General features: G+C 54.0%; 1 protein-coding gene across 1 annotated transcript in view; it reads left to right on the top strand.

Moving 5' to 3' along the window:
* CELSR1 (cadherin EGF LAG seven-pass G-type receptor 1) overlaps positions 1-23487 on the top strand; it is a 142567-nt gene that overhangs the window by 63359 nt on the left and 55721 nt on the right. Inside the window, exons 3-5 of the mRNA XM_043967738.1 lie at positions 16427-16649; positions 19919-20034; positions 21699-21787. Coding sequence (XP_043823673.1) covers positions 16427-16649; positions 19919-20034; positions 21699-21787 — 428 coding nt within the window. The remainder of the gene's footprint in view (positions 1-16426; positions 16650-19918; positions 20035-21698; positions 21788-23487) is intronic.

Raw genomic sequence — 23487 nt, forward strand, 5'->3', positions numbered from 1 at the left:
AGTTAGCTCATTGAGCCTGGGGGCGGCGCCAGCACTCTCTGGCCCTAGGGTGTCAATCAACCAATCCACAGTGCTGGGCACTGTGCCTGGCCTGGAGATGGGAGAGGCCAAAGCCAGCCCCTGCCCTCCAGAAGCTCACCATGCTAGCGCTAGACAGGACAAATAGAGCAGGGGGAGGCCCTGGGAGTAAGAGGGGGTAGAGCAGACTTCTGGGAAAAGCAGGATTGGAGCTGGGGCTTAAGGGAAGGCCAAGGGGGGTGTAGGGGGGCAGGTCACTCAAAGGAAGAGTATGTGTCAGAGTCAGGGGTGAGAAGAATGGAAAGAGAGGAGGGAGCCAGGTGAGGAAGCAAAGTGTTTTGTGTTTGCACCTGGAGGCCATGGGGAACCCCTGGAGTTTGCTGAGTAGGGGGTGACGTGGTCAAACCTGAACTCTAGGAAAATCACTCTGGTGGCTGGGCATGGAGAGAGCCCCAGGGCAGGCAGACCCCCCAGAAGCTACTGCCATGGTCCAGGTGAAAGGGTGAGGCCTGCCCCAGGGGGTGGCAGTGTCAGAGGGGAGAAGAGGGCATGTCAGAGATGCCCCAGAGGTGAAATCAGCAGGCTCTGGCAACGGCTTGGATATGGGGGGGGGGAAGAATGAGGCGCCTGAGCTAGTAGGAGGAGGATGGTGGTGTCTGTGGTCATAGGAAAGGGAGGCTGGGAGGAAAGAGCGATTCCATTTTGGACGTGTTGAGTTTAAGATGCCCACAGGACATTTAGGGGTCATCAGAGGCCAGGGCAGGACAGGTAGATTTGAGAATCGTCAGCACAGACATGGTCATTGAATCCATGGGAGCTGAGGATGTCACCCCATGACCTGGTTTGGAGAGAGCCCAGAGGGCTCAGGACAGAGCCTGGGGGTGGGGGCCGCCTCTGGTTGGAGGGAGATCCGGAGGAGGCTCCAGTCAAGGAGACAGAGAAGGAGCCGTCAGAGAGGGAGGAGGAGAACATCCTGAAAAGCCAGAGAGGAGAGAATAAATACAGAGGAGACAAGCGTGTGAGTGCCGCAGGGAGCTCGCGGAGGAGGGAGAGGAGAGCGCTGGCTTTGCCTCTGAGAGATCTCGGCCACTTTAGGTGGGATGATGACTTTGGAATCCAGATGCTGAGGGGTCAAAAAGAGCGAGAGGAGAGACAGTGGAGAGCCCGCTGTGGACGCCTGCCCAGGCTTAGCTACAAAGGGTTGGCTGGGGGAGACAGGCGAGTTTGGAAATGAGCTATAGAGGGGGAATAAGAGGAGGGGAAGGCCGGCCTGTTGGAGGGGATGGGGTGAAGGGGAACATCTGGGCACTAAGGAGGAGGCCCCATGCTCCATCATGAAGGAGCCTGGATTCAAATCCCAACTCTGACTCTTACTAGCGAGGGGACAGTAGGCAAGTTGCTTTGTCTCCTGAGCCTCAGTTTCCTCCCCTGTTAAATGAAGGGTATTGCCCCTCCCACCCCCACCTAGAAAGCCTTGGCCAACCTTCCACCGAAGAGGTAGTGAGCTCCTCGTCACCCAGGGTCCTGGGATAGGTTGGCTGCTGGAAGGAGCTGGGGGTTAGGCCTTCTGAACCCTTAGCTTGTGGGCTTCCCAGGACCTTTCTCCCTCTGCGCCTCCATCCCCTCATTTGTAAAGCACAGACTGTGAGGACGGGGCCATTTTTCACTTTGGCTCGTGCCCGGCATCGGCACTGCCTTGTGTCAGGCGGGGGCTTAGCCAACGCCGGCTGGATTGGAACCCAGAGGGGCCAAGACTGCCCACGACTCCCAAGACCTCTACCCCCTGGGAAGGAAAACTCCCTGGCTTCCAAACTGTTCCATCTTCCCCGTTTTCTGCAGGATCCAGCCCCTTCTTAGTTTGGACACGTTCCATATTCAATCAAAGAAATGTCCTTGAGCCCTGATGGAATGCTGAGATAGCCCCACCTCCCGATGGGGCAGCCTGCTCACACCTGCCCCATTCATCTCCTGCTTTCATCGGGTCCCACCCCTTCTCAAAAGCCTGCCATGGTTCCCCATTGCCTACGGGCCAGAGGCCAGGCTTTGACACCTGACAAGTGGTAGGCGGCTCGCTGCTGAGCTGTACCTCCTTATCGGGAAGAAGGGGATGAGATCTGCTGACCGTCTCCCCTCAGAGAGTCATTGAGAGAGAGGCCTTCAATCACTGGAAAATGCGAGTTCTTCCTCAGGCCCCAGCAAAGTGAATGGGATCCCCAGCTGCATGAGGAGAGGCAGTGGCCTGGAGCAAGGCACGGGGGTCTCCCCCTTGGGAGAGAACAGGGCAGGACAGGGCTTATTTGGAAAAGATCTAGGGGTCTTTATGGTCTTTGGGCTCGGGGGGAGTCCGCCAGGGGTGTGGCCGCCATCTAAGAACATTCCCCAGCTTCCCTGAGAGCTGGAGAGCCTGGGAGAGGGAGACGATGGCGTTGGGACCCCTGCCCGGAGCCCCTCTGGGCAGCCCCAGAGAACCTCCTCGTTGTCTCCCCCTTCCGACCCTTCCTCCTCACAGCTACCAAAAGGCATGTCTGACGACGGCCCCGACCCTGACCCTACTCGACAGACCCCCGTGGCTCCTTCTGACTGCTAGGATGCAGACACTTCTGTGTGGCTGCCCCCCCCTCCCCATCAGCGCCTTCCCACTCTTCCGGCCGTTCATCCCAGTGCTTTCTGTGGCCTGGTCATCCTGGAGGAGCTGCCGTGCCTCCGTCTCCAGACCCCCATGCCTGACTGGCCCCGGTGCATCCCCTCGCCACCTGTGCCTCCAGAGTCCCAACTTCCCTGAAGACCCTGCTCAGATGCCCCTCTGCCAGAGCCCCTTCGTGGCCCTCCCAGGCTGCCTTCTGGCTGCTTTCTCTGGTCATCTATGCATGACACACAGAGGGACAGGTGGCCTCCCTTGACAGAGGGTGAGCTTCTCGAGGATTGTTTCATTTGGGGCTTGTATTTCCAGCCTTTGCCCGATCGAGGTCACCAAAAGTGATTGAGCCAAGACCCTCCCCAAGCCATCCCCTCCCAAAGCTTGTTTGGTTTGTTTTTTTAACTTACAAAGGGGTCGCTATCTGAGGACTCATCGGACTAGACAGTGGAGAGGCTTACACCTCCTTCCTGCCTTGCTCTGGGAAGGGCAAACTTTCAGAATTGTAGCAGAGATTCTGAGCCCTTAGAGTAGGACCGGGACATTAGGACTGAGAGGGGCCTGAGAACAGACCGCCAGGTGCTGCCTGCTAAGAATAAGGAATCCTGTGAGTACTTGCATTTTTTGAATTTAAACTGCATCTCTCCATCGGGATGGAGCTGAGGATTATGTTTGACATGTAATGATAACTTTGAACAGAACAAATGGGAATCTATCCGACCACTTCATGGGATTCTCATTCAGACTAATCAGGACCGAGCTGGGCTGCAGGAGCACTAAGGATCCATCCATCCGTTCACCAGACAGTATCGGGGCTAAGGGAGGCCTTCAGCCTCACCCAGACAAATCCCCTTCTTTGCCAGTTGGAGAAACCGAGACTCAGAAAAGGGAAGGAGTTTTCCAAGGCTCCAGATTGAGTTCCTGGCTGAGCAGAGTCTAGAACCCATGCCCACGTGCACTGCAGAAACCCTGGTTTCCCTTTACCCATTTGGGGGCAGGAGTATGGGACCCTTCCCTTTCCAGAATGGGGGAATTGCAGGTTTGTTACTACTGGGCTACTTGTTACTACTTAGTCTCACCAGATTGCCGCCCCCCACCCCAAGGTAGCTCCCACAACTGTGTGCTGCCGAACCCCCCCCCCATGACTAATTCTGTGCAAACAGCAAACAGAGCTGGGCCCCTTCCTCCCCTCCCCTCCCAACAGCTACCTTGGAAACCTTGGCCACCGACCAAGAAAGCAAACACAGCCCGAGATGCCACATACCTTCCCCATTGCATGCGGCTGGCCTCCCGCCAGGCTGTGCAGCCGTGAGCTTTCTCTGACCCCATTGTCACCTGGAGGATCCTTGCCCCCCACTCCGCCTGCCCTGCTGCTCCTGCTGTTGGGCTTCCTTTTCTGGGTGATGGTGATTTCTCTGAGCTTGTGCCTGCTGAGCCACCTTGGGCCTTTGTTCTGAACTCAATGTCCAGTCAGGGGCCCCTTTACTTTGTCATATTAATGCCTCTGGGGCCGGACTGGGTCAGGGGCTGCTCAGCAGGTGGGCACCAAGCAGAGGTCATTCAGGCCTCTCTGACAAGGGGCTCCTTGCTGCCAGCCGAGTAAATGTCAGGCTCCTTTTCTGGCATTCAAGGCTCCCCACGTGTACTTATTAAGCACCTGCTGCATGCCAGGCTTTATGCTAGGCTCCCAGGATACAGAGACAAGAGCGTATCTGGAAGGAACTTGTGTTTCCCAGCATCTACACGGATAAGTAAATACAAGGGGGTTTGAGGAAGAGGAGGACACGAACGGCTGAGGGCATCAGGACAGACTTCGAGGAAAGGAAGATCCTCAAGTTGAGCCTTAAAGACATTGGAGAGGTGGCAGTGAAGAGGGAGGGCGTGCCGGGGGTAGGGACAGCCAGGCCACAGCCTCGAAGTGGCCAGTGGAATGTGCACAGTTCCACAATGGATCAGCCCAGAAAGATGGGGTGGAGTCGGATTGTGGAGGGCCACGAATGCTGGGCTGAGGAACTGGTATTTTCTTTGAGGATCAATAGGGAGCAAGTGAAGCGTTAGAGGTGGGGAGTGACTGTGCCTTAGGAGTCCTGTGGGCAGCCGTGGAGGAGAGAGGAGAGACTGGAGGCGAAGAGCCAATCAGAGTCCACTGTGGCCGTCTGTGGAGAGAACCGGGTCCAGGGCATCCCTACAGGGGTGGATCATCAAGCAGAAAGGCCACCCGGCTTCCATGGAATTTAGACAGGAAGGGATGAAGAACACCCAATCCTGGAGCCTGAGCTAGGAGAGAACCCCGAGGTCTTCTCATTTTAAAAATATGTTGTATTGGTGTCTTTTGTTTTTACACTGTCTGCCTTCCTTCCCCCTCCCCAAAAGTCATTACTTATTACAAAGAATTAAAAAAGGAAAAGGCAGCGAAACTCACTGACATATCTTAGATGCTGTGTTCCACACCCATAATCTCCCAGACTGTCCAGAGAGAACTCCATCTCCCATCCACGCTTCACGTCACTCCCTGCTCTCCAGTTACTTCCTCCACTGCCTCCTTACTCACCACAAGCCCTCTCCTCCCCACCCCTCCGGCTCTGGAGCCAAGAACCGGGGTCACCTTAGCTGGGCCATTGTTCCCGGATTGGGTGTGTCGGTCTACTCCCCTAACACCTTACTCACCATTTCTGTAACTTTCAGGACCAAAGTGCTCCTCCCTGGCCCCTGCTCCACCTCCCCCTTTTAGAGTGTGATCCCTCTGAGGGCAGGGGCTGGTCTGCTTTTCCATCTGTATCCCTGGTACTAAGTGTTTGGCACAGAGTAAACACCCGATAAACGCCTCCTGAACGGATAAACTGATTATTATTTGGGGATGCGCTTGGATCCAACCTGGTCATTATGATTTCCCAGCATTCAGCCTTGATTCTGTCCTTACTGGGGATCTTTCCGCTGACCTCGGCATCGTCCTTCCCTGTGTTTTTGCTGGTTCTCCTTTCTTCAGATGCCGTCAGCTTCCGTTGCTCATCCCATTCTTCTCCGTTCATCGTCTCCATCCTTTCTTACCATAGTAACGTTCTGTTACATTCACATGGAGGGGGTAGGAGAGGTGATTCAATCAACCTTCCTGCCCACTAAAAGGAGCCAGCAAGGTCCTCTTGCCCTGCCGCCTTTGTCGAGTGAGGTCATCTCTACTGAATCAGCAAGAGAAAACACTGAACTAGGTCTGGAAGGTCCCTCCTGAATCTGGAAGGGTTGAGAGCAGATGGGGCGAGGCCAGGCCCTCACAGACAGTGTGCTGGGATTGGCTGAAGACGCCCAATCACAGCCTGTGGGCTTGGACAGATTAATAAACCAGTGCAGAATCTGGCCTTTCATGGGATGGCCCAGCCCAGGGTGGAAGTGAGTCTAGCAAGACCCCAAGAGGGAGTCTCTTGGGTGGAAGGGGGAAGGAGTGAGCATCTTCTGACCTTGTAAGACTTCAGGAGGTCAGAAGGTTTGGGACTTTCCAGACCAAATCAGCAGTGTCCCCACAGCAGGAGTAGCTTAAGGCAAGTGTCCACACCGGAGCCAAGGACAGACTAGACAGACCAAGGCAAAGCAGCCGCAGGATCCTGCAGAGAGCTGAGCAGAAGGCCACACAAGGTGTAAAAGGAACTTCACGAGGACCCCACGGGAGGCGGGGTGGGGGACTTCCAATTACAGGAAGCTCTAGTCTAGGCTCGAGCCCAGCGTCCTGTCTGTGTGGTGTGAGAGAGTGTGACCCAGACTCCCTTTAGCAGGGAGGGGGATGCCCAGTGCTCTTACTACACCACCTGGGAAATCCCCACGTCTGAAAGCAAACTGAGTCTGGTTGGCTAATTGATTATCAACTGATAATCAACGGGGAAAGCCTGCTGGTGGGGAACGTTTGAGCAATAGGTCTAGAAGTTCACCCTTAACCCCTTGAACCCTGAGGGGAGAAGTCCGGAGCTGCCCTTGGGGACCCCACCTGTCTGAGTGAGTGAGAGGGCTTAGGAGAGGGAGCCTGGAGCCTGCCTGTGGCCCACAGCTCGTTCAGTGTCCTCCCTTAGACGAGCATCCGTTTGGTTTCCAGTTCTTGGCTACTACAGAAAGTGTTGCTATCAATATTTCCGGGTATCTGGGGCCTTTCTTTGGGTCACTGGACTCGTTGCCCAGTAGGTGGGTCTCTGAGTCAATGGGGATGGATGCTTTTTGGCCATTTCCTTGGTATAATGAACAATAACAGTGATAGCTAACATGTATCAAGTGCTTGCTACGTGTGTGACTCGTACTGGGCACTTTACAGAGACGAGAATTTCATGTTCCTTCCCAGAATCTAAGCCCTCCATTCCACAGAGGAAGACCTGAGGCCTTGAGAGGGCCAAGCACTTGCTCAAGGGCACAGAGCTTTTAGGGGGCAGGACCCAGTATTCTGACTCCCAGGCTGGTTCTCCCCATTTCTTCTGTGAAACACGAGCCCAGGAGGGTGAGAGGCAGAGGACGGGAGGGGTTTGGGGTGAGGAGGACAGGAAATGAGGGGCTCCGAGGAGCCAGTTGGTTGTGCCGTGCCGTGATCAATGCCGAAGGGGGTCATTGGTGCCCAGGATTGCAGGGATTCCAGGCAGCCTCGGGCCCCAACACAACAGGGCCCTTAAAAACACTGCAGCTGGTGGGAGGCAAGCACAGGGCACATCCTAATCGTTCTGGCTTCCCTCGTCTGCAGAGCCCAAGACCAGCCATAAATTCTGTCCCTGGCACTGGAGTGCCTTTTACCGTGGACATTTGAAAAATGGGCATGTCAGAGTCCTGGCAGAGGGGGTGGGTGGAAGAGCTCCTCCAAGGAGGACAGACTGACATCTCTAGAAGGGACCTGGCCGATTTCAGAACCCAAGGGACCATGGGGGCAGCAAAGCCAAACAGGAATCAGCCAACTGTCAAGCACTTATTAAACACCAACTGTGTGCCGGACACTGGGAAAGGTATTGGGTATACAACAAGAGGGAAATAGCATCTGCTCTAAAGGAACATGCATTTTTATCAAGGGAGACAATATATACAGAAACAAGGAGAGAAAGAGAGGGAGGGAGAGAGAGAGAGAGAGAGAGAGAGAGAGAGAGAGAGAGAGAGAGAGAGAGAGAGAGAGAGAGAGAAAGAGAGAGAGAAGGAGGGGAGAGGGGGAAAGAGAGAGGGAAAGGAAGAGAGAGGGAGAGGGACAGAGACGGGGAGAGAGAAAGAGAGGGAGGGGGAAAGAGAGAGAGAGATGGGTGGGAGGGGAGCATGGGACTGAGCAGTTTGGGAAGGAAGGGTTCAGCAAAGGCCTCATGCAGATGACTCTGGAGCCAGGTTTTGAGGGGACCAAAGACAGTCCAGCCAACAGCTCATTGGACCTTTGGGTCTCCCCCACCATCAGAGACAGGTGGCCAGCTCGGAGGCGGTCCCTCAGGTTCGTGCATCAGGAAGTGTGTAGTCTGCCTTCATCCATTATGGACAATTGCCCAAAGTCAGGGAGCCAACAAGTAGAAGGGCTGGGACTGGGAATTATGACATCTCGGAGCTGGCAGAGCCTCCTGTGAAGGCCCTGGCAGGTGTCATCCCACCACCATCAGAAGAGCCCCAGTGAAGGGAAATCTCCTCCCCACTCCCCCCACCTTGCCCAGTCCATTGTTGGGCAGCTTCATTTGTTAACAATTTGCTTCTTTTTCTCACATCAAGAGAAAATCTCGGGGCAGCTCGGTGGCTCAGTGGATAGAGCACCGGCCCTGGAGTCAGAAGGACCTGAGTTCAAATCCAGCCTCAGACACTTAACACTTACTAGCTGTGTGACCCTGGGCAAGTCACTTAACCCCAATTGCCCCACAAAAAAAAAGAGAGAAAATCTCCCTCCTTTAATTCAAAGAATAGATGAACTCCAGAACTGGAACCTATGTCAGAGACCATTTTACAGATGAAGAAACTGAGGCCCAGGGACTGCCCATGGTCATCCAGGGACAGTGGCAGGGCCAGGACTTGAACATGGGTCCCCAGCTCTCCTCTTTGCCCTGTCCCAGGCAGGTTCCCTGAAGTTGAATTGTACCAGCTTTGACTGAGCACCTCGTGTGAGACCAAAAGAAAATAGCTCCTGCCCCCTCCCTCTGGCTCCCACCCCAAGCAGGGCACAGTCTAAGCAGTACATAAATCTTTCTAGACAAAGCAGGTGTGGAGGATGGAATGAGAAGAGATGGGAGCAGCTGACATAACTGCTCAGTGAAATCACTAGGCCAGAGGTGATATAAGCCTGACCTGGGGGCACAGAGAGAATGGGAGAGATGCTGCAAAACCAGCCTTGACTGACCTTGGGAGGAGGGGGAGAGGGTTGAAAGCTTGAGGGTTGGCTCTGAAGTTCAGATCCTGGGCAAGTAGAAGGAAAATAACCTTTTGGGATGGAGGAACAATAATGAAAGGGATCAAGAGAGGTCTCAGGTGGATAGGTAAATTAGGAGAGAAAGGAATAGTCTACCTATCAGATCTTTGGAAAGGAAAACAGTTTATGACCAAACAAGAGATAGAGTATATTACAAAATGCAAAATGGATGATTTTGATTACATTAAATTAAAAAATTTTGTACAAACAGAAGCAATGCATCCAAAATTAGAAGGGAGGCAGAAATCTGGGAAACAATGTTTATGGCCAGTACTTCTGATAAAGGCCTCATCTCTAAAATATATAGGGAACTAAATAAAATTTATAAGAATCCAAGTCATTCCTCAATTGAGAAATGGTCAAAGGATATGAACAGGCAGTTTTCTGATGAAGAAACCAAAGCTATCTATTCCCATATGAAAAAAATGCTCTAAATCTCTAATGATTAGAGAGATGCAAATTAAAACAACTCTGAGGTACCACCTGACACCTATCAGATGGGATAATATGACAAAAAAGGAAAATAATAAATATTGGAGAAGCTGTGGGAAAATTGGAACACTAATGCATTGTTGATGGAGCTGTGAACTGATCCAACCATTCTGGAGAGCAATTTGGAATTGTGCCCAAAGGGCAATAAAGCTGTGCATATCCTTTGACCCAGCAATACCACTTTGGGGTCTTTTTCCCAAAGAAATCATGGAAAGGGGAAAGGGACCCACATATACAAAAATATTTATAGCTGCTCTTTATGTGGTGGCAAGGAATTGGAAGTTGAGGGGATGCCCATCAATTGGGGAATGGCTGGACAAGTTGTGGTATAGGAATACAATGGAATACTATTGTGCCGTAGGAAACGATGAGCAGGAGGAGTTCAGAGAAACCTGGAGGGTCTTGAGTGGGCTGATGATGAGCAGAACCAGAAGAACATTGTACACAGTATCATCAACATTGAGTGTTGATCTACTGTGATGGACTATATTCTTCTCACCAATGCAATGGTACAGAAGAGTTCCAGGGAACTCATGATAGAAGAGGATCTCCAAATCCAGGGGAAAAAAAAAAGAACTGTGGAGTATAGATGCTGAATGAACCATACTATTTCTTTTGTTTTTGGTGTTGTTGTTTTTTTCTGTTTTGAGGTTTTTCATCATTTCTCTGATTTTTCTCTTATAACATGACTAATGTAGAAATATGATTAATGTTATTTTATATATATATATATATATATATATATATATAACCTATATCAGATTACCTGCTGTCTAGGGGAGGGGGGAGGGAGTGGAGGGAGGGAGAAAAATCTGAAATTGGAAAGCTTGTATTAACAAAAGTTGAGAACTATCTTTACATGTAATGGGAAAAAATAAAAGACTTTATTAATTTTTAAAAACAGAATGCATAAAGACATAAAAGTTTGTTTTTGGACTTAAAGATATGTAAGGAATGTGAGTTTCTAATTAAAGCCCATGGATTAAAAAGCTCCCCCCCCCAAAAAAAAGAGAGGTCTCAGGTGGGAGATGTAGGTACTTGAGTTAAGTAATTCCAAGAGGTAGCATAAGGAGGAAGAGCATTCTAGGCATGGGGGACAAAGGCCAAGACATGGGAAGTGGAATATATATATATATATATATATATAAAATATTTGTTTTGTTTTGTTTTGCAGGGCAATGAGGGTTAAGTGACTTATCCCAGGGTCACACAGCTAGTAAGTGTCAAGTGTCTGAGGCTGGATTTGAACTCAGGTCCTCCTGAATCCAAGGCCAGTGCTCTATCCACTGCACGACCTAGCTGTCCCCTGGAATATATTTTTTAAATCATAAAAGTATTTTATTATTTTCCAGTTACATGTAAAGATAGTTTTCAACATTTGTTTTTATAAGATTTCTGGATCCGATTTTTTTTCTCCCTCCCTCCCTTCCCTCCCCCCTCCACAAGACAAAGAGCAATCTGTGTAGGCTATATATGTGCAATCACAGTAAACGTATTTCTGCATTAGTCGTGTTGTGAAAGAAAAATCAGAACGAAGGGAAAAACCTCAAAAAAACAAAACAAAAAAACAAAAGTAGAAACAGTCTGGTTCAATCTGCATTCAGAATCCAGTTCTTTTTCTGGATGTAGAGAACACTTTCCATCGTGAGTCCTTTGGCATTGTCTTGGATCATTGTATTGCTGAGAAGAGCTGAGTCTATCACAGCTGATCATCACCCCGTGTTGCTGTGACTGTGCACAGTGTTCTCTTGGTTCTGCTCAGGAAGTGGAATATATTGTAGGGGAACGATAAGCAGACTCCACCTTGTTCTGACCTCTGGGTGTAGTTCAATTATGGAAACATTTATTGAGTATCTGCTGAGTGTTGGGCCCAAGTAGGGTACAGCCCATGTTGGGTAGGACACATCAAATGACTCAAAACCCAGGCCTTCTGTGCCAAGGGCAGTGCTCCTTGCCCCAAGGAGGGCATGGAATGGTGGGAAAGAGCCTGGCTCAGAGGATCTGAGCTGAACTGGCTCTGCCAGGTGCTACCTGTGTGACTTGGTTCTCTCCAGGGCTCAGTTTCTTCCCATTTAAAATGGGGTGGGGGTGGGGGCTCCATTGAGCTCTGAAGCCTCGTGGCTTATAAAGGAGGGAGCCAGGATTTATTCTTCCACATTCTGGGCTCCTTCTACTCTTCCAGTCAGTCAATCAATCAAGCATTTGTTAAGCCCTTTCTGTATGCCAGGCACCATGCTAAGTAGGCATAGGAGGGACAGAGAGTGAAAGCAGTCTCTGCCTTCAAGCAATTTACCTTGTAACGGGGAGACAACTTGTACAACAAGATATGGGGAGAGTAGATACAAGATAACCTAATAGGGGAGACACTGCCAGTGCAGGGCAGCAGGAGCCAGGAGAAGCCTCCTGTAGAAGGTGGGATTTGAAGGAAGCCAGAGAAACCAGGTGGCCAAGGTGAAGAGGGAGGGCTGACTCTCGGGTCAGCCAGTGCAAAGGCATGGAGATGGGAGATGGAACTGGGGAGGGGGTGGCCAAGACTCCCCAGAGAGAGGAAAGGGCAGTGTATTGCTGTGGTCTGGGCCGGGGTCCTTTTTCAAAGGCGGAAGTTGGAGCAGCGGCGTCCCAAAGCCACCCAAGATGCCCATGAAGGGGCCTGGGCTTCTGTGGCTGAGCTGAATCGGAGGATGATGGGAACGTTTGTTTGGTCATGGTTCAGCAGCAGCCTATAAGTCTCCTGCCACTCGCCGCTCCTTTTGTTTTTGCAGAATGTACCGTATCTCATAGCCAACATTGTAAGGGATACTCTGCACGCAAGGCCTCCCCTCTTAGCTCTGGCCACCCCCTCCCCCAGTCCTCCTCTGTGTGACTTTAGACAAATCACTCTCCTTCTATGGGCCCCAGTTTTCTTCTTTGTAAAATGAGGGGGTTGGATTAATGACCTCACCAGTCCTAAATTCAATCCAACATGCATTTATTAAGCACCTACTATATGCTAGGCCCTAAGTGCTGGGGATACAAAGGCAGAAGACAGTCCCTGCCCCCCCAAGCAGCCTCCAGTCTATTACAGGAGACAACAAGCAGAGCTGTGTACAAACGAATCATCCACAGGTAAAATGGAACCTTGAGGATCAACTCCAGCCACACTGACTGTGCCTGGGACACCAAGAGAAACCACCATCCATCTGTTTCAGATGTCACAGAATGGCAGCCTTGCCGCTGCCCATTACACTTTGGACATGTATAGCCATTAGTCCCAGCCCCGGGCATTGCTATATCACACACTCGGGGTTCAGTGTGTCGATAGCTGTACCTCAGTAGACAGGCCTGGCCTCCCCATGGCCTACAGAGGTGGGGGGGACGGAGGACAGAAGAGGAGGAAGCTCCACCCCTGGCTCACTGGGCCCCTCAGCTCCAAATCGACCAGCCTGCCACTGTTTTCCTTTGAAAGAGATGCTGAAGGGGCAGCTGGGTGGCACAGTGGGTAGAGCACCAGCCCTGGATTCAGGAGGACCTGAGTTTAAAACCTAGCCTCAGACACTTGACACTGACTAGCTGTGTGACCCTGGGCAAGTCACTTAACCATCATTGCACCTTAAAAACAAGAAGTTTGGGAAAGAGATGCTGAAGAATCCAACAATTCGGAGAACTTGACATTCCCCCCAGTGAAGTCTGGAAATTCACCCATTGAATTGGATTTGGAAGATTATTATCTGTGGAGGCGGCTCAGAAATCTATTAAACTCCCACAGAAAAGGAAAAGTTGTGGGTCACCCTCCCACCCACCTGCTCGTCTGCCTAAGAGGGCATTGACTGACGCGGACAGAGCAAGAAAACTAAGGATGCCCCGAGCGGCTGCAGGAGAAAAGCCCTAGCAGAGGGGCCTGGAGCAAAGCAGGGCCAGTTGGGGCAGGCAGGGAGGCCACAGGCCTGGAGGCCATGGTCCTGGAGACCACGGACAGGGAGAAGGCCTCAGGCTAGGTCAGGCAAGGGCTCTGGCTGCTGACTCTCAAAGGAGACTCTCCAGGCTGTGCTCTCTCATTATAGACCCCCCTCTCTCATTTCCCCTCCCTCCCTCTCTCTCAAGGGTCATGTAGCCATCCTTGCTCCATCCGGAAGAGGTGCAGTGTCCTGTGGTCAATCAATCCATGTTTATTCAGCACTCAGTGCATGGCAGGCACTGTGCTGAGCTTTGTATCTTTAAGGATACAAAGTAGGGGGCAGCTAGGTGGCACAGTGGATATGGCACCGGACCTGGATTCAGGAGAACCTGAGTTCAAATCTGGCCTCAGACACTTAACACTTACTAGCTGTGTGACCCTGGGCAAGTCACTTAACCCCCATTGCCACACACACACACACAAAAGGATACAAAGTAGAAATCAGCCCCTGCCCCTGAGGAGCTCAGAGTCTAATGGGGAGACCCCCACTAGAGCTAATGTGCAGACAAGCCCCACACAGAGGGAGTGGGGCACTTCCTGTAGAAGGTGGGACTTCAGCTGGGTCTTAAAGGAAGTCACGTAGAATTAGTGTGGCCTTAGCCTGGTTCTGCTCGGCCCCAGGAGACAGAATGAGTAGCAGTGGGTGGAACCAAGGGGACAGCTGTCTCGGGTGGAGTGGGGTGCCTTGAAAGGTAGTGAGCTCTCCATGCTTGGAATTATCCAAATGTTGGTTGGACGACTCCTTGGGGCTGTTGTGGAGGGGATCTGTGGTTCAAGACATGAATGTGATATGACCCTTGACTCTGAGACTCTTATCATTGTTATTATTGATTAGTGTTATCTTCATCTCCATGAGGACACTGCATCTCCCAGTGGGGAAGTTTTTGCCCGAGTAAGCGTCAGAGCCGGTATTAGAGGTCCTGCCCTGGAGCTTTCCACCCAGGGGCCCTTTCTACCACCCTTCCCCCATCAGTCAGCCAAGAGCCCTTCTGCGAAAAGATGTTCAGATACAGTGCCTGATTCCAAAGAGCTTGGACCAGTCTCCCCTCCCTGGGCTCAGGCCCTCCAGAACCCAGGCCTGCCTTGCTGGGGATGTCAGAATCACTGGCAAACAGGACTTGAGAAGGGGCTCCCAGAGCTTGTCGTGGGGGAGGGTGGCGGGGGTGCCTCCCGAGGCTGTGGCACGGGGTGAGAACTAGCCGGGCAGAATGGAAGCTTGTGGAGGACGGGGCTGGTTCACTGGGTATCCTCAGCCCCCAGCACAGGGCCTGGCATCTGATAAGCACGTTGGCTGATTGGTTCCAGCTGAATCACCCACCTAGTGCCATGAAATGAGGCTTGTTGGGGCATCCCCGGGTTGGGGGGACGGGGCGGAGAGTCCGTTCACAGCCCACCTGTGAGCCTCGGCTTGCCCTCCTGGGAAATAAGGACAATCACGTTCCCACTGCTGCCCTCCAAGGCTGATGCCAGAGGAGTGACTCCCATCTGACTCTGGATGTGAGTCAGCACCAGGGGCTGTGAGGCATCACCACCACCACCATCATGATGATTCCTGTCACAGCAGCAGAACAGGGTCCAGCCATCCCCCCCACCCCACCCCCACCAGAGAAGGCTGGGCGGTCCTCCCCATGGAGGGAGGCCACGCCCTACCTAGGGCTGGGCCTCCTGGCTGGAGAGGGTAGGGAGGGTGGGAGGAGCTTTGCCGTGTGTCCCCCACCCTGGTGCCCTCTCCCCCAGTCAAAGCGTGCCCAGACATTCTCCACTGTGAGCTCGAGTGTTCCTGTCTGGATTGGGGGGAGGTGCCCCTCTCTAGTGTGATTTCGGCTTCACAAAGCATTTGGTCCTTGAGCTCTGGCTTTAGAACCTGAGACCCTGGATCCGAATGCAAACACAACTGCTTCTTGCCAAGGATACTTGGGGCAGGTAACAGTCCCTCTCTTGGCTTCTGTTTCCTTCCTGTAAAAGGAGCAGGTTGGACTAGCCTGATACTAGGCCTAAATTCAATTCAATTTGTATTTATTAAGCACCTACTATGTGTCAGCTGGGGCAGCTAGGTGGCACAGTGGATAGAGTGCTAGGCCTGTAGTCAGGAAGACCTGAGTTCAAATCCAGCCTCGGACTCATACTAGTTGTGTGACCCTGAGCGAATCACTTCACTCTGTTTGCCTCAGTTTCCTTGTCTGCCAAATGAGCTAGAGAAAGAAATGGCAACTCACTCCAGTGTCTCTGCCAAGAAAGCCCCAAATGGAGATGACTGAAAATGACTGAACAACAACAAATGTACCAGGCATTGGTCTCTGGGCCAGGAATGTAGGCCTGCCCTCAGGAGCCTTCTAAAGACACACCGGGGGATGCTGCAGGAAGGCTTCACAGAGGGTGTGAACCCTGGCCTAGAGCATCAGGGATACAGAGAATTCAAGGTCATTTTGGGTGTGGGGTGGTGTGAACAAAGTCTTGGAGATGGGAGAGGGTGGAAGGAACTTGGAGTAGGCTGGGGTGTCCACTCCTTGAAGGAGGTCAGGGAGAAAGAGGCCTGGGAAAAGACAGGAGCCAGAATCTGAATGACTGAATGTTGAGCTAAGGGCAATAGGGAGCCACTGAAGGGCTTTGAGCAGAGGAGTGACATCAGTTGAGTTGTGTGTTAGGAAGATTAATTGTCAGCATGTGGAGGGAATAGATGGGAGGGTCAGAGACTGGAGACACGGATACTATAGATTCCTAGAATGTCAGACATGGACACCAAGGGATGGTGGGGGGCAGTGGGGTACTGGGAAGTATAGGGGACCTGGGTTCAAATCCTGAGTCACTCAGCCACCTGCTGCAGGCCACCGTTTCCTCGTCTGTAAAATGTGGGCATAATACTCATGCCACCTTTCCCCTGGGGTCAGGGGCTTTGGCCTACAGTCATGCCCCTGCTGTTCCTCACCTTCCTTCCTGTCTCCCCTCTGCCCTTGTCCCCTAGGAGAACACTGCGAGGTGAATGCCCGTTCTGGTCGCTGCGCGCCTGGTGTCTGCAAGAATGGCGGCAAGTGTGTCAACCTGCTGGTGGGCGGTTTCAAGTGCGAGTGCCCGCCCGGAGAGTATGAGAAGCCCTACTGCGCGGTGACCACACGCAGCTTTTCGCCCAGGTCCTTCGTCACTTTCAAGGGTCTTCGGCAGCGCTTCCACTTCACGCTCTCGCTCACGTGAGTCCCCCCACACCCACAGGACGGGTGTCCCCTGGCGGGACCCACACTGTGCCAGGGTCTGCCCTTTTCAGCAGCTGCGCTGAGTGCCTCTGACCCGGCCATGGGCCCCTTCTTCCAGAGGAAACGAGAGGCAGGGTGGCCTGGCTGGAGGGGCAGGGCGGGGCCTGTGGCCAGGAAGAGAGGGAGGCACCGCTCCAACCTCTCCTGTCCTTCAGGCTCCCAGCCCCTGGTTTGCCCCAACCCTGCTCGGGCCGTAATCACTTAGAGACTTGTGTAGGCCGCCCTTTGGTCTCCACAGAGGGGGGAGCTACAGGACCAGGCCAGGGGCCCAGCCCAGCCCAGCCCCTGCCAGCCACCCCCTCTGGGCCCTGGTGCCCAGGGACCCCCTCCATTCTCACGTCCACTCGCCAGATTCTACAGGGATGTGTGATGGGGGCTGGGATGAGAGAGGATCCTCCCCGGTAGAAGTGGAGCCCAGAGAGTGGAGAGAGACAGGCAGAGAGAGGCCTGAGCAGAGAAGGGGGTCAAGACTAGGAAAGAGTGATCCTGGCCCTACCAGACCAGGAGCCTCTGCTGGGAGGGAGCTGGCCTGGGACCCAGGAGGGAGGAGCAGGAGAATTGGGAACCGGGCCTTTGCCATCTTCCAGACTCCAGAAGTCTCACAGGGGCCTTAGCGAGCATCAGGGCCAGAGCCCATTGCACTCCTGGATCCAACATCCCCATCAGCTGCTCATTTCATCAGCCCCTGCTAGAAGCACACTTGTGACGGGGAGTCACTACTCCCTTTGGAGCCATTCCCTTTCTGGCCAGGGGTTTTCCATGAAAACCCAGGACATGCCTGACCGCCCAGCTTTGGGATCCCAGAGTGACAAGGGACCTCAGCGGCTATTTCACCTGGCCCACACCTGAGCTCCGTAGTCCCAGTAAGAGGGTGTGTATTGTTCCCATTAGGACTTCTGCGGTATGAGAGGCCACTGCCCCCCAGGCTACCCATTCCATGGGCAGACAGATCCCAGTGATTACCAAAGTTTTCCTCTTGTAACATCTGCCCATTGTTCCTGGTTCTGTTCTTTGCGGCCAAGCAGAATCCCTTTCGATAATTGAAGACAGTAACTTGTCCCCCCAAGTCTTCTCTGAGTTAAACATCTCCCATTCTTTCAACTAGCCCTCATGTGACCTATTATCAAGGTCCTTCACTGTACTGATCTCCTTCCTCTCCCGGACATTGTCCAACTCACCATCGTCCCTCCCAAAATGGGATGACTAGAACTGGACACAACCATCCAGACACAGCCAATTGGAGGACTGTAATGGGGGTACCGTCACCCTCCTAACTGAGAACACGTGGACCCTCAAAGCAGCCCAAGATCACATTCACCTGGGGTGGCAAAGGATAATGCTGAGTTACATTGAGCTTGCAGTCCACTAAGACCCCCCAGATCTTCTTCAGACCAATGACTGCCTAGCCACACCTTCCCCATTCTGTATTTGGGAAGTAGATTTTTAAAAACAGGTTGAATGGGACTTTACGTCTATTTTATCCAGCCTGTAAAGAACCTTAGGAGGGGGCCCATGCCCAGTTACACCTTTGAATTGCCCCAGACTTTGCCTCAGGGGCATCCCCTTCCTGGTTACCGGCACAGCAGGTGATCCCCTGGGGCATTGCCCACTGCTCCCGGTAAGGCGGAAGCAGCTCAGGATTTTTTTTCTCCCTGGTCTTGGTCTCCAATGGGGTTGTGGGGGTGGAGCTGAGTCTTTGACCAGGAAACATGCCTTTCCCAAGCTGGAGACTGACACGGATGCCCCAGCGCCTGCTCTTCACACATTCCAGCCGCTTGTGTGGTTTCCTGGCTTTGTGGCTTAACTTGTCAGGATCTATCGCACTCAGTGGCTGAGGCATCGGCAGCAGATCCTGGTCCTGTGCCCCTGAACCCTTAGACTTACCCTGCTGGGTCCTCAGATTGAGAGGAAAGCCCATGGGGCCGTCCTGCCCCAACAGAAGGGACTGTGGCCAGGGGGTGCTGGGCTTCCTAGGAGGAGACCTGAAGCCAAGGCTTCTCTGGGCCACCTTCTGCCCTGCCATCCCTCTTTCTCAGACCCCTCCAGCCCTGCCATCCCCTGTTCTCAGACCCCTCCAGCCCTGCCATCCCCTGTTCTCAGGCCCCTCCCAGCCTTGCCATTGCCTGTTCTCAGACCCCTCCAGCCCTGCCATCCCCTGTTCTCAGACCCCTCCAGCCCTGCCATTGCCTGTTATCAGACCCCTCCAGCCCTGCCATCCCTTGTTCTCAGGCCTCTCCCAACTGCCATCCCTCGTTCTCAGACCCCTCCAGCTCTGCCATCCCCTGTTCTCAGACCCCTCCCAGCCCTGCCATTGCCTGTTCTCAGACCCCTCCAGCCCTGCCATCCCCTGTTCTCAGACCCCTCCAGCTCTGACATCCCCTGTTCTCAGGCCCCTCCCAGCCTTGCCATTGCCTGTTCTCAGACCCCTCCAGCCCTGCCATCCCTTGTTCTCAGGCCTCTCCCAGCTGCCATCCCCTGTTCTCAGGCCCCTCCTAGTGTATCCCTGCTGTGATGTGCTAACTGAACAGACTGCACAGGGGCACCTGTGCCCCTTCAAAGACTGACAAGCACAGACAGGCTGTAGGGGTTTTTTAAAGCAGTCTCCCTCTTGAGCTCCCAGCAGCGCTCATGCGTCACAGAGGTCTTTGTGGTGGGAGAAGCAGGAGCTGTTGATGCTCAGCCGTCCTGTCCTGCAGCTCGGCAGGAGGGTGGGTCCGGAGATCAAGGTCTTGGCTCTGTGCCAGGGAGGGCCTGCATTCCTTCCCATGAACAGCGCCCACCCCTGCAGCAGGGAAGGGGCCTTTATTCGGGAGCTGCTGGGGGTGCTCTGCAGGCTGGCTTGTCCTTCGGGTCCCTGATGCCCCTTTAGCTGCTGTGGCCGGCAGGCCAGCCCCAGGCTCTGGGCCAGGGTCGGTGAGGATCTCCTCCGGCTGCTTCAGAGATAGATCACTGTGGGCTGGACCCCCGGCCCATCTAGAGAAGGGGGGAACCACAACGCAATGGTTGGCATCCAGGGGGCACATCCTCTGTGCCAGCCGCTGTGCTTGGCACTAGAGTCCTAGAGACGTAAGTGGAAGGCCCTACCCTCGGTCTGGGCCTGGAGCAGCAGCGCCACTGCCTCCCAGGGGCACCTGGGTGAGGGCAGCTCCTTCCTGCCCCCCCATACTCCCCCCAGGCCCTCCCCAGAGCCTCCTTGTGTTGTGCAGGTTTGCCACCAGAGAGAGGAATGCCCTTCTGCTGTACAACGGGCGCTTCAACGAGAAGCACGACTTCCTGGCGCTGGAGGTGATGGAGGAGCAGATTCAGCTGACCTTCTCGGCAGGTACGCCCCCCGCCCCCACTCCTTCCTATCCCAGCTGCCCCAGAGCCCTCTAGACTAGACCACCGGCCGCTCTAGGACCACCCACTAATTTGCTTTCAGTGTCTGGGACACTGGAAATGTCACCTCCCTCAGACCTGTCCCCATGGCCCAGCAGCACCCAGTGCCCCAGTCTCTCTTGTCCGAAGGAGGAGCCAGCGAGTGAGCTCCCCAGCCAGGACTGACTCGGGGGTGATGACCCACTAATGTGTAGCTGGACCTATGTGAGAAGAGACTTCAGCTCATTGTCTAGGTTGGCCTCGGATGGGACTGCTGGGAGACTCTTGTCAGGGATGGTGCCTGGGGATCCCAGACTGAATAATCTCCTTAAAGCCAAGAGGGGCCCAAGCCCAAGTCACTATCCCTCACTCACAGTCCTGACATTTCAGATCAAGAGGAGCCTCCTGGTCCTCTTATTATGGCCATAATAAAAAGAACAACCACCGGCCCTAGAGTCAGGAGGACCTGAATTCAAATCCGGCCTCAGACACTTGACACTTACTAGCTGTGTGACCCTGGGCAAGTCACTTAACCCTCATTGCCCTGCACCCCCCCCCAAACAATAAGCTTCAAGCTGTGAAGACTTTAAATTCTGCCCCTTATAGATCTCAGCTCACAACAACCCAGCGAGGGAGATCCTGTTGTCATCCCCATTTAGATATAGGTGTGGAACCTGAGGCTGACTTAGATGAAGGGACTTGCCCAGGGTCATGCATCTAGGTAGTGTCTGCATCTCCAGCCTCTGAGCAGACATCTTCTTGACAGACGCCTGAGGCGTTCCTGAGAAAAAGCTCAGACACTTTGTGGGGGGGGTGTGTGGGGGGGAGCTGTCCAGGAATTCCTCTAGCACAACACCACCACCACCACCACCACCACCACCAGCCTCTCCTGTTGAGTCTTTAAGTTTGCCAAAGACTTTCCTCAGATCTCACTTCCCTGAGAGGGAGGAGGTGTAGGAATGACCTCCATTGCACAGAGGAAGAGTCTGATGGTCAAGGAGGAGAATGGCCTTGCCCCGAATTACTTAGGGCAGGGAATGAGGCTCAAACTTGGTCATCTGGCTCCTGCGCCACTAAGCTGCTCTGCCTTGGGAGACACTAGCTCTGGACTCAGAGGGCTCAGGTTCAAATCCTGCCTCTCACATGGCCTGGGTGGCCCTGCGTGGGTACCCTCCTTTCCCTTGGCTTCAGTCTCCTCCTCTCTAAAATGGGGGCATGGGGAGGTTGGCCCCATCCGATTCTAGGTTTAGGATGCCAGGAGCCCTGTAACCACCCCCACTTGCTCCCAGCTCTGCCTCATAGGTCTTACAGGACACATGGACCCCTAGCCACATCAACTTATCAGATCCACCGCCCCTGGGTCTTCTCGAGGCTGACCACCCCCAGGACTGAGGCCCTTCAGTGCCCCCAGCCCAGATGTGCAATCATTTGTCTGCTTCTGCCCAGGCCGAAGGGCTCCCTGGGGCTATCTGGCCCCACACCTGCCCTCTGTGGGCCTCCCTGCCTCCTTCCCCTCAGCACTGACATCATTTCTGCTGTCCTGGCTGTCGGTGATTCAGGAATGTGCCCCCTTGGCCCCACCCACTTTTTCCCAGGCCAAGCCTCTAATGAGCTTCTATCCACCCGCAGGAGAGACCACGACCACGGTGGCCCCGCTGGTGCTCGGAGGTGTGAGTGACGGCCGGTGGCACTCAGTGCGCGTTCAGTACTATAATAAGGTAAGCGAGGCACCAAAAAGCTGTGTCCTTGATTCATTTACTGATGCTGGGATGTGGTCCTGTCTGGTCTGTGTCACTACAGTTATCCCATATAAGTACAATACAGATGGGCATCTGTTCAAAGTATCCCAAAGGTATCAGGGTGTGAGGGATGAGGCTGAGGCCAGGCCTCCCCGTCCCTTCCCCCTTCCCCAGGGTGGGAGGCTGGGCCGCGGTGCTGAGGATGGATTTGTGGGGAATGGGACATTTACGTGGAGGCTGGAGGGATGGGGGCTCTGTGAGTGAAGATGAGGGACGTTCTGGGAAGGAGCAGTGTGAGGAAGGACTGGGCTGGTTTGGGTTGAGGCGTACTCTCTTTAGGTGTGGCCTTCAATGCATGAGGAGGCCCGTTAAAAGGGCATTCTGGGGAGCCTTGATGCCAGGCTCAAGAGGGCAGTCTTGGCCTGGTGACTAATGGGAATCCCAATCAGTCCCCAGCTTGGGAGGCAAAGGCACCGGCATGATCCGGAGGGTGCTGGTGGAGGGGGCAGTCGTTTGCGGTTTCTTTGGCTGTTCTCATCAGGATCACTGGAAACCTCAGGTCCTGGCAGTGCCACCTGCCTGGGGAGGGGCCTCCTCACTGGGAGACAGGCATGCCAGTGGGAGAGTGCCCCTCACTGTGCTTCCTGCCCCTGCCAGAATTTGGGCAGAACAGAGGCATGCCATCAGAATGTCCTACCAGAAAAGGGATTTAGAACCAGGCGCCAAGGCTGCTCATTCCTGGCGTGGCCCCTGCCCAGCCACAGGACCTTGGCCAAGACCCTTCCCTCTTCTGGGGGTCGGAGGAGCAGAAGGCACCATCCTGTTCTAGGGTCTTCTACCCTAAGGAAGGGCTCAATGGAAATGCTGGCATCTGGGTAGGAGGGCACCGGTGCCAACTCTGGCTGGAGCCTCCTGGAGACATCCATCCATCAGCAGCATTTCCTGAGACTGGCACTGTGCCAGGTGCCCTCGGGCATGCCTGCCCTCAAGGAGCTTCCCCTCCGTCATCCATGCACATGAGCCAGCCATGCTTCTGCCTTCTGGGGCCAAGCCCATCCAAGCCCATCCCTCTTCTGCAGGGCGGCCATCAGGTTCCTGGGGATTTTCCTCGGCTGACATACAGATGTTTAGATACTGGAAGCCCTTAAGCCCTCTCCCCTTTGTAACCAGCCCGAGGAGGGGTGGGCTAACTAAACCCAAGGAATCTTCTGCCTCCAGCTAGTGCTCCCCCACCCAAGGCACACATCCCCCTACACAGGGCCTCCCGGATGGGGCCCACCCAGAGCGGGTGGAGGGCAGCCCAAAGAGCTTTGGAGATTGGAATTGGACCTGGGGGGGGGGTGTCTCCATTTTTTCAGACATACAACTTTGGGTTCGCCTCCTGGTCCACCCTGGTATCGGGGTTGTTAACAGAGGGTTACTCGCGGGATGGGTACCCCAGAAAGGAGGCTTGCAGGGTGGCACGGCCTTGAAGGGTGGTCATGGGAAAAACAGATTAGCCGCGTCCTGCTTGGCCCCCGGGGGCAGAACCAGGAGTAGTGGGGCTGGGGGCCTGGGTGAGCTGGGCAGCCTCTTCAGAGGCTCGTCCTGGGAGATAGGAAGCTCCCCTGGGGGGGGCAGGATGGCCTCTGGGGATCAGTAAGTCTGGGGGGTGTCCCTTCTTGGCACTGTGCCTTGGC

This window comes from Dromiciops gliroides, chromosome 5 (genome assembly GCF_019393635.1).
Source record: "Dromiciops gliroides isolate mDroGli1 chromosome 5, mDroGli1.pri, whole genome shotgun sequence".
Lineage (NCBI taxonomy): Eukaryota > Metazoa > Chordata > Mammalia > Microbiotheria > Microbiotheriidae > Dromiciops > Dromiciops gliroides.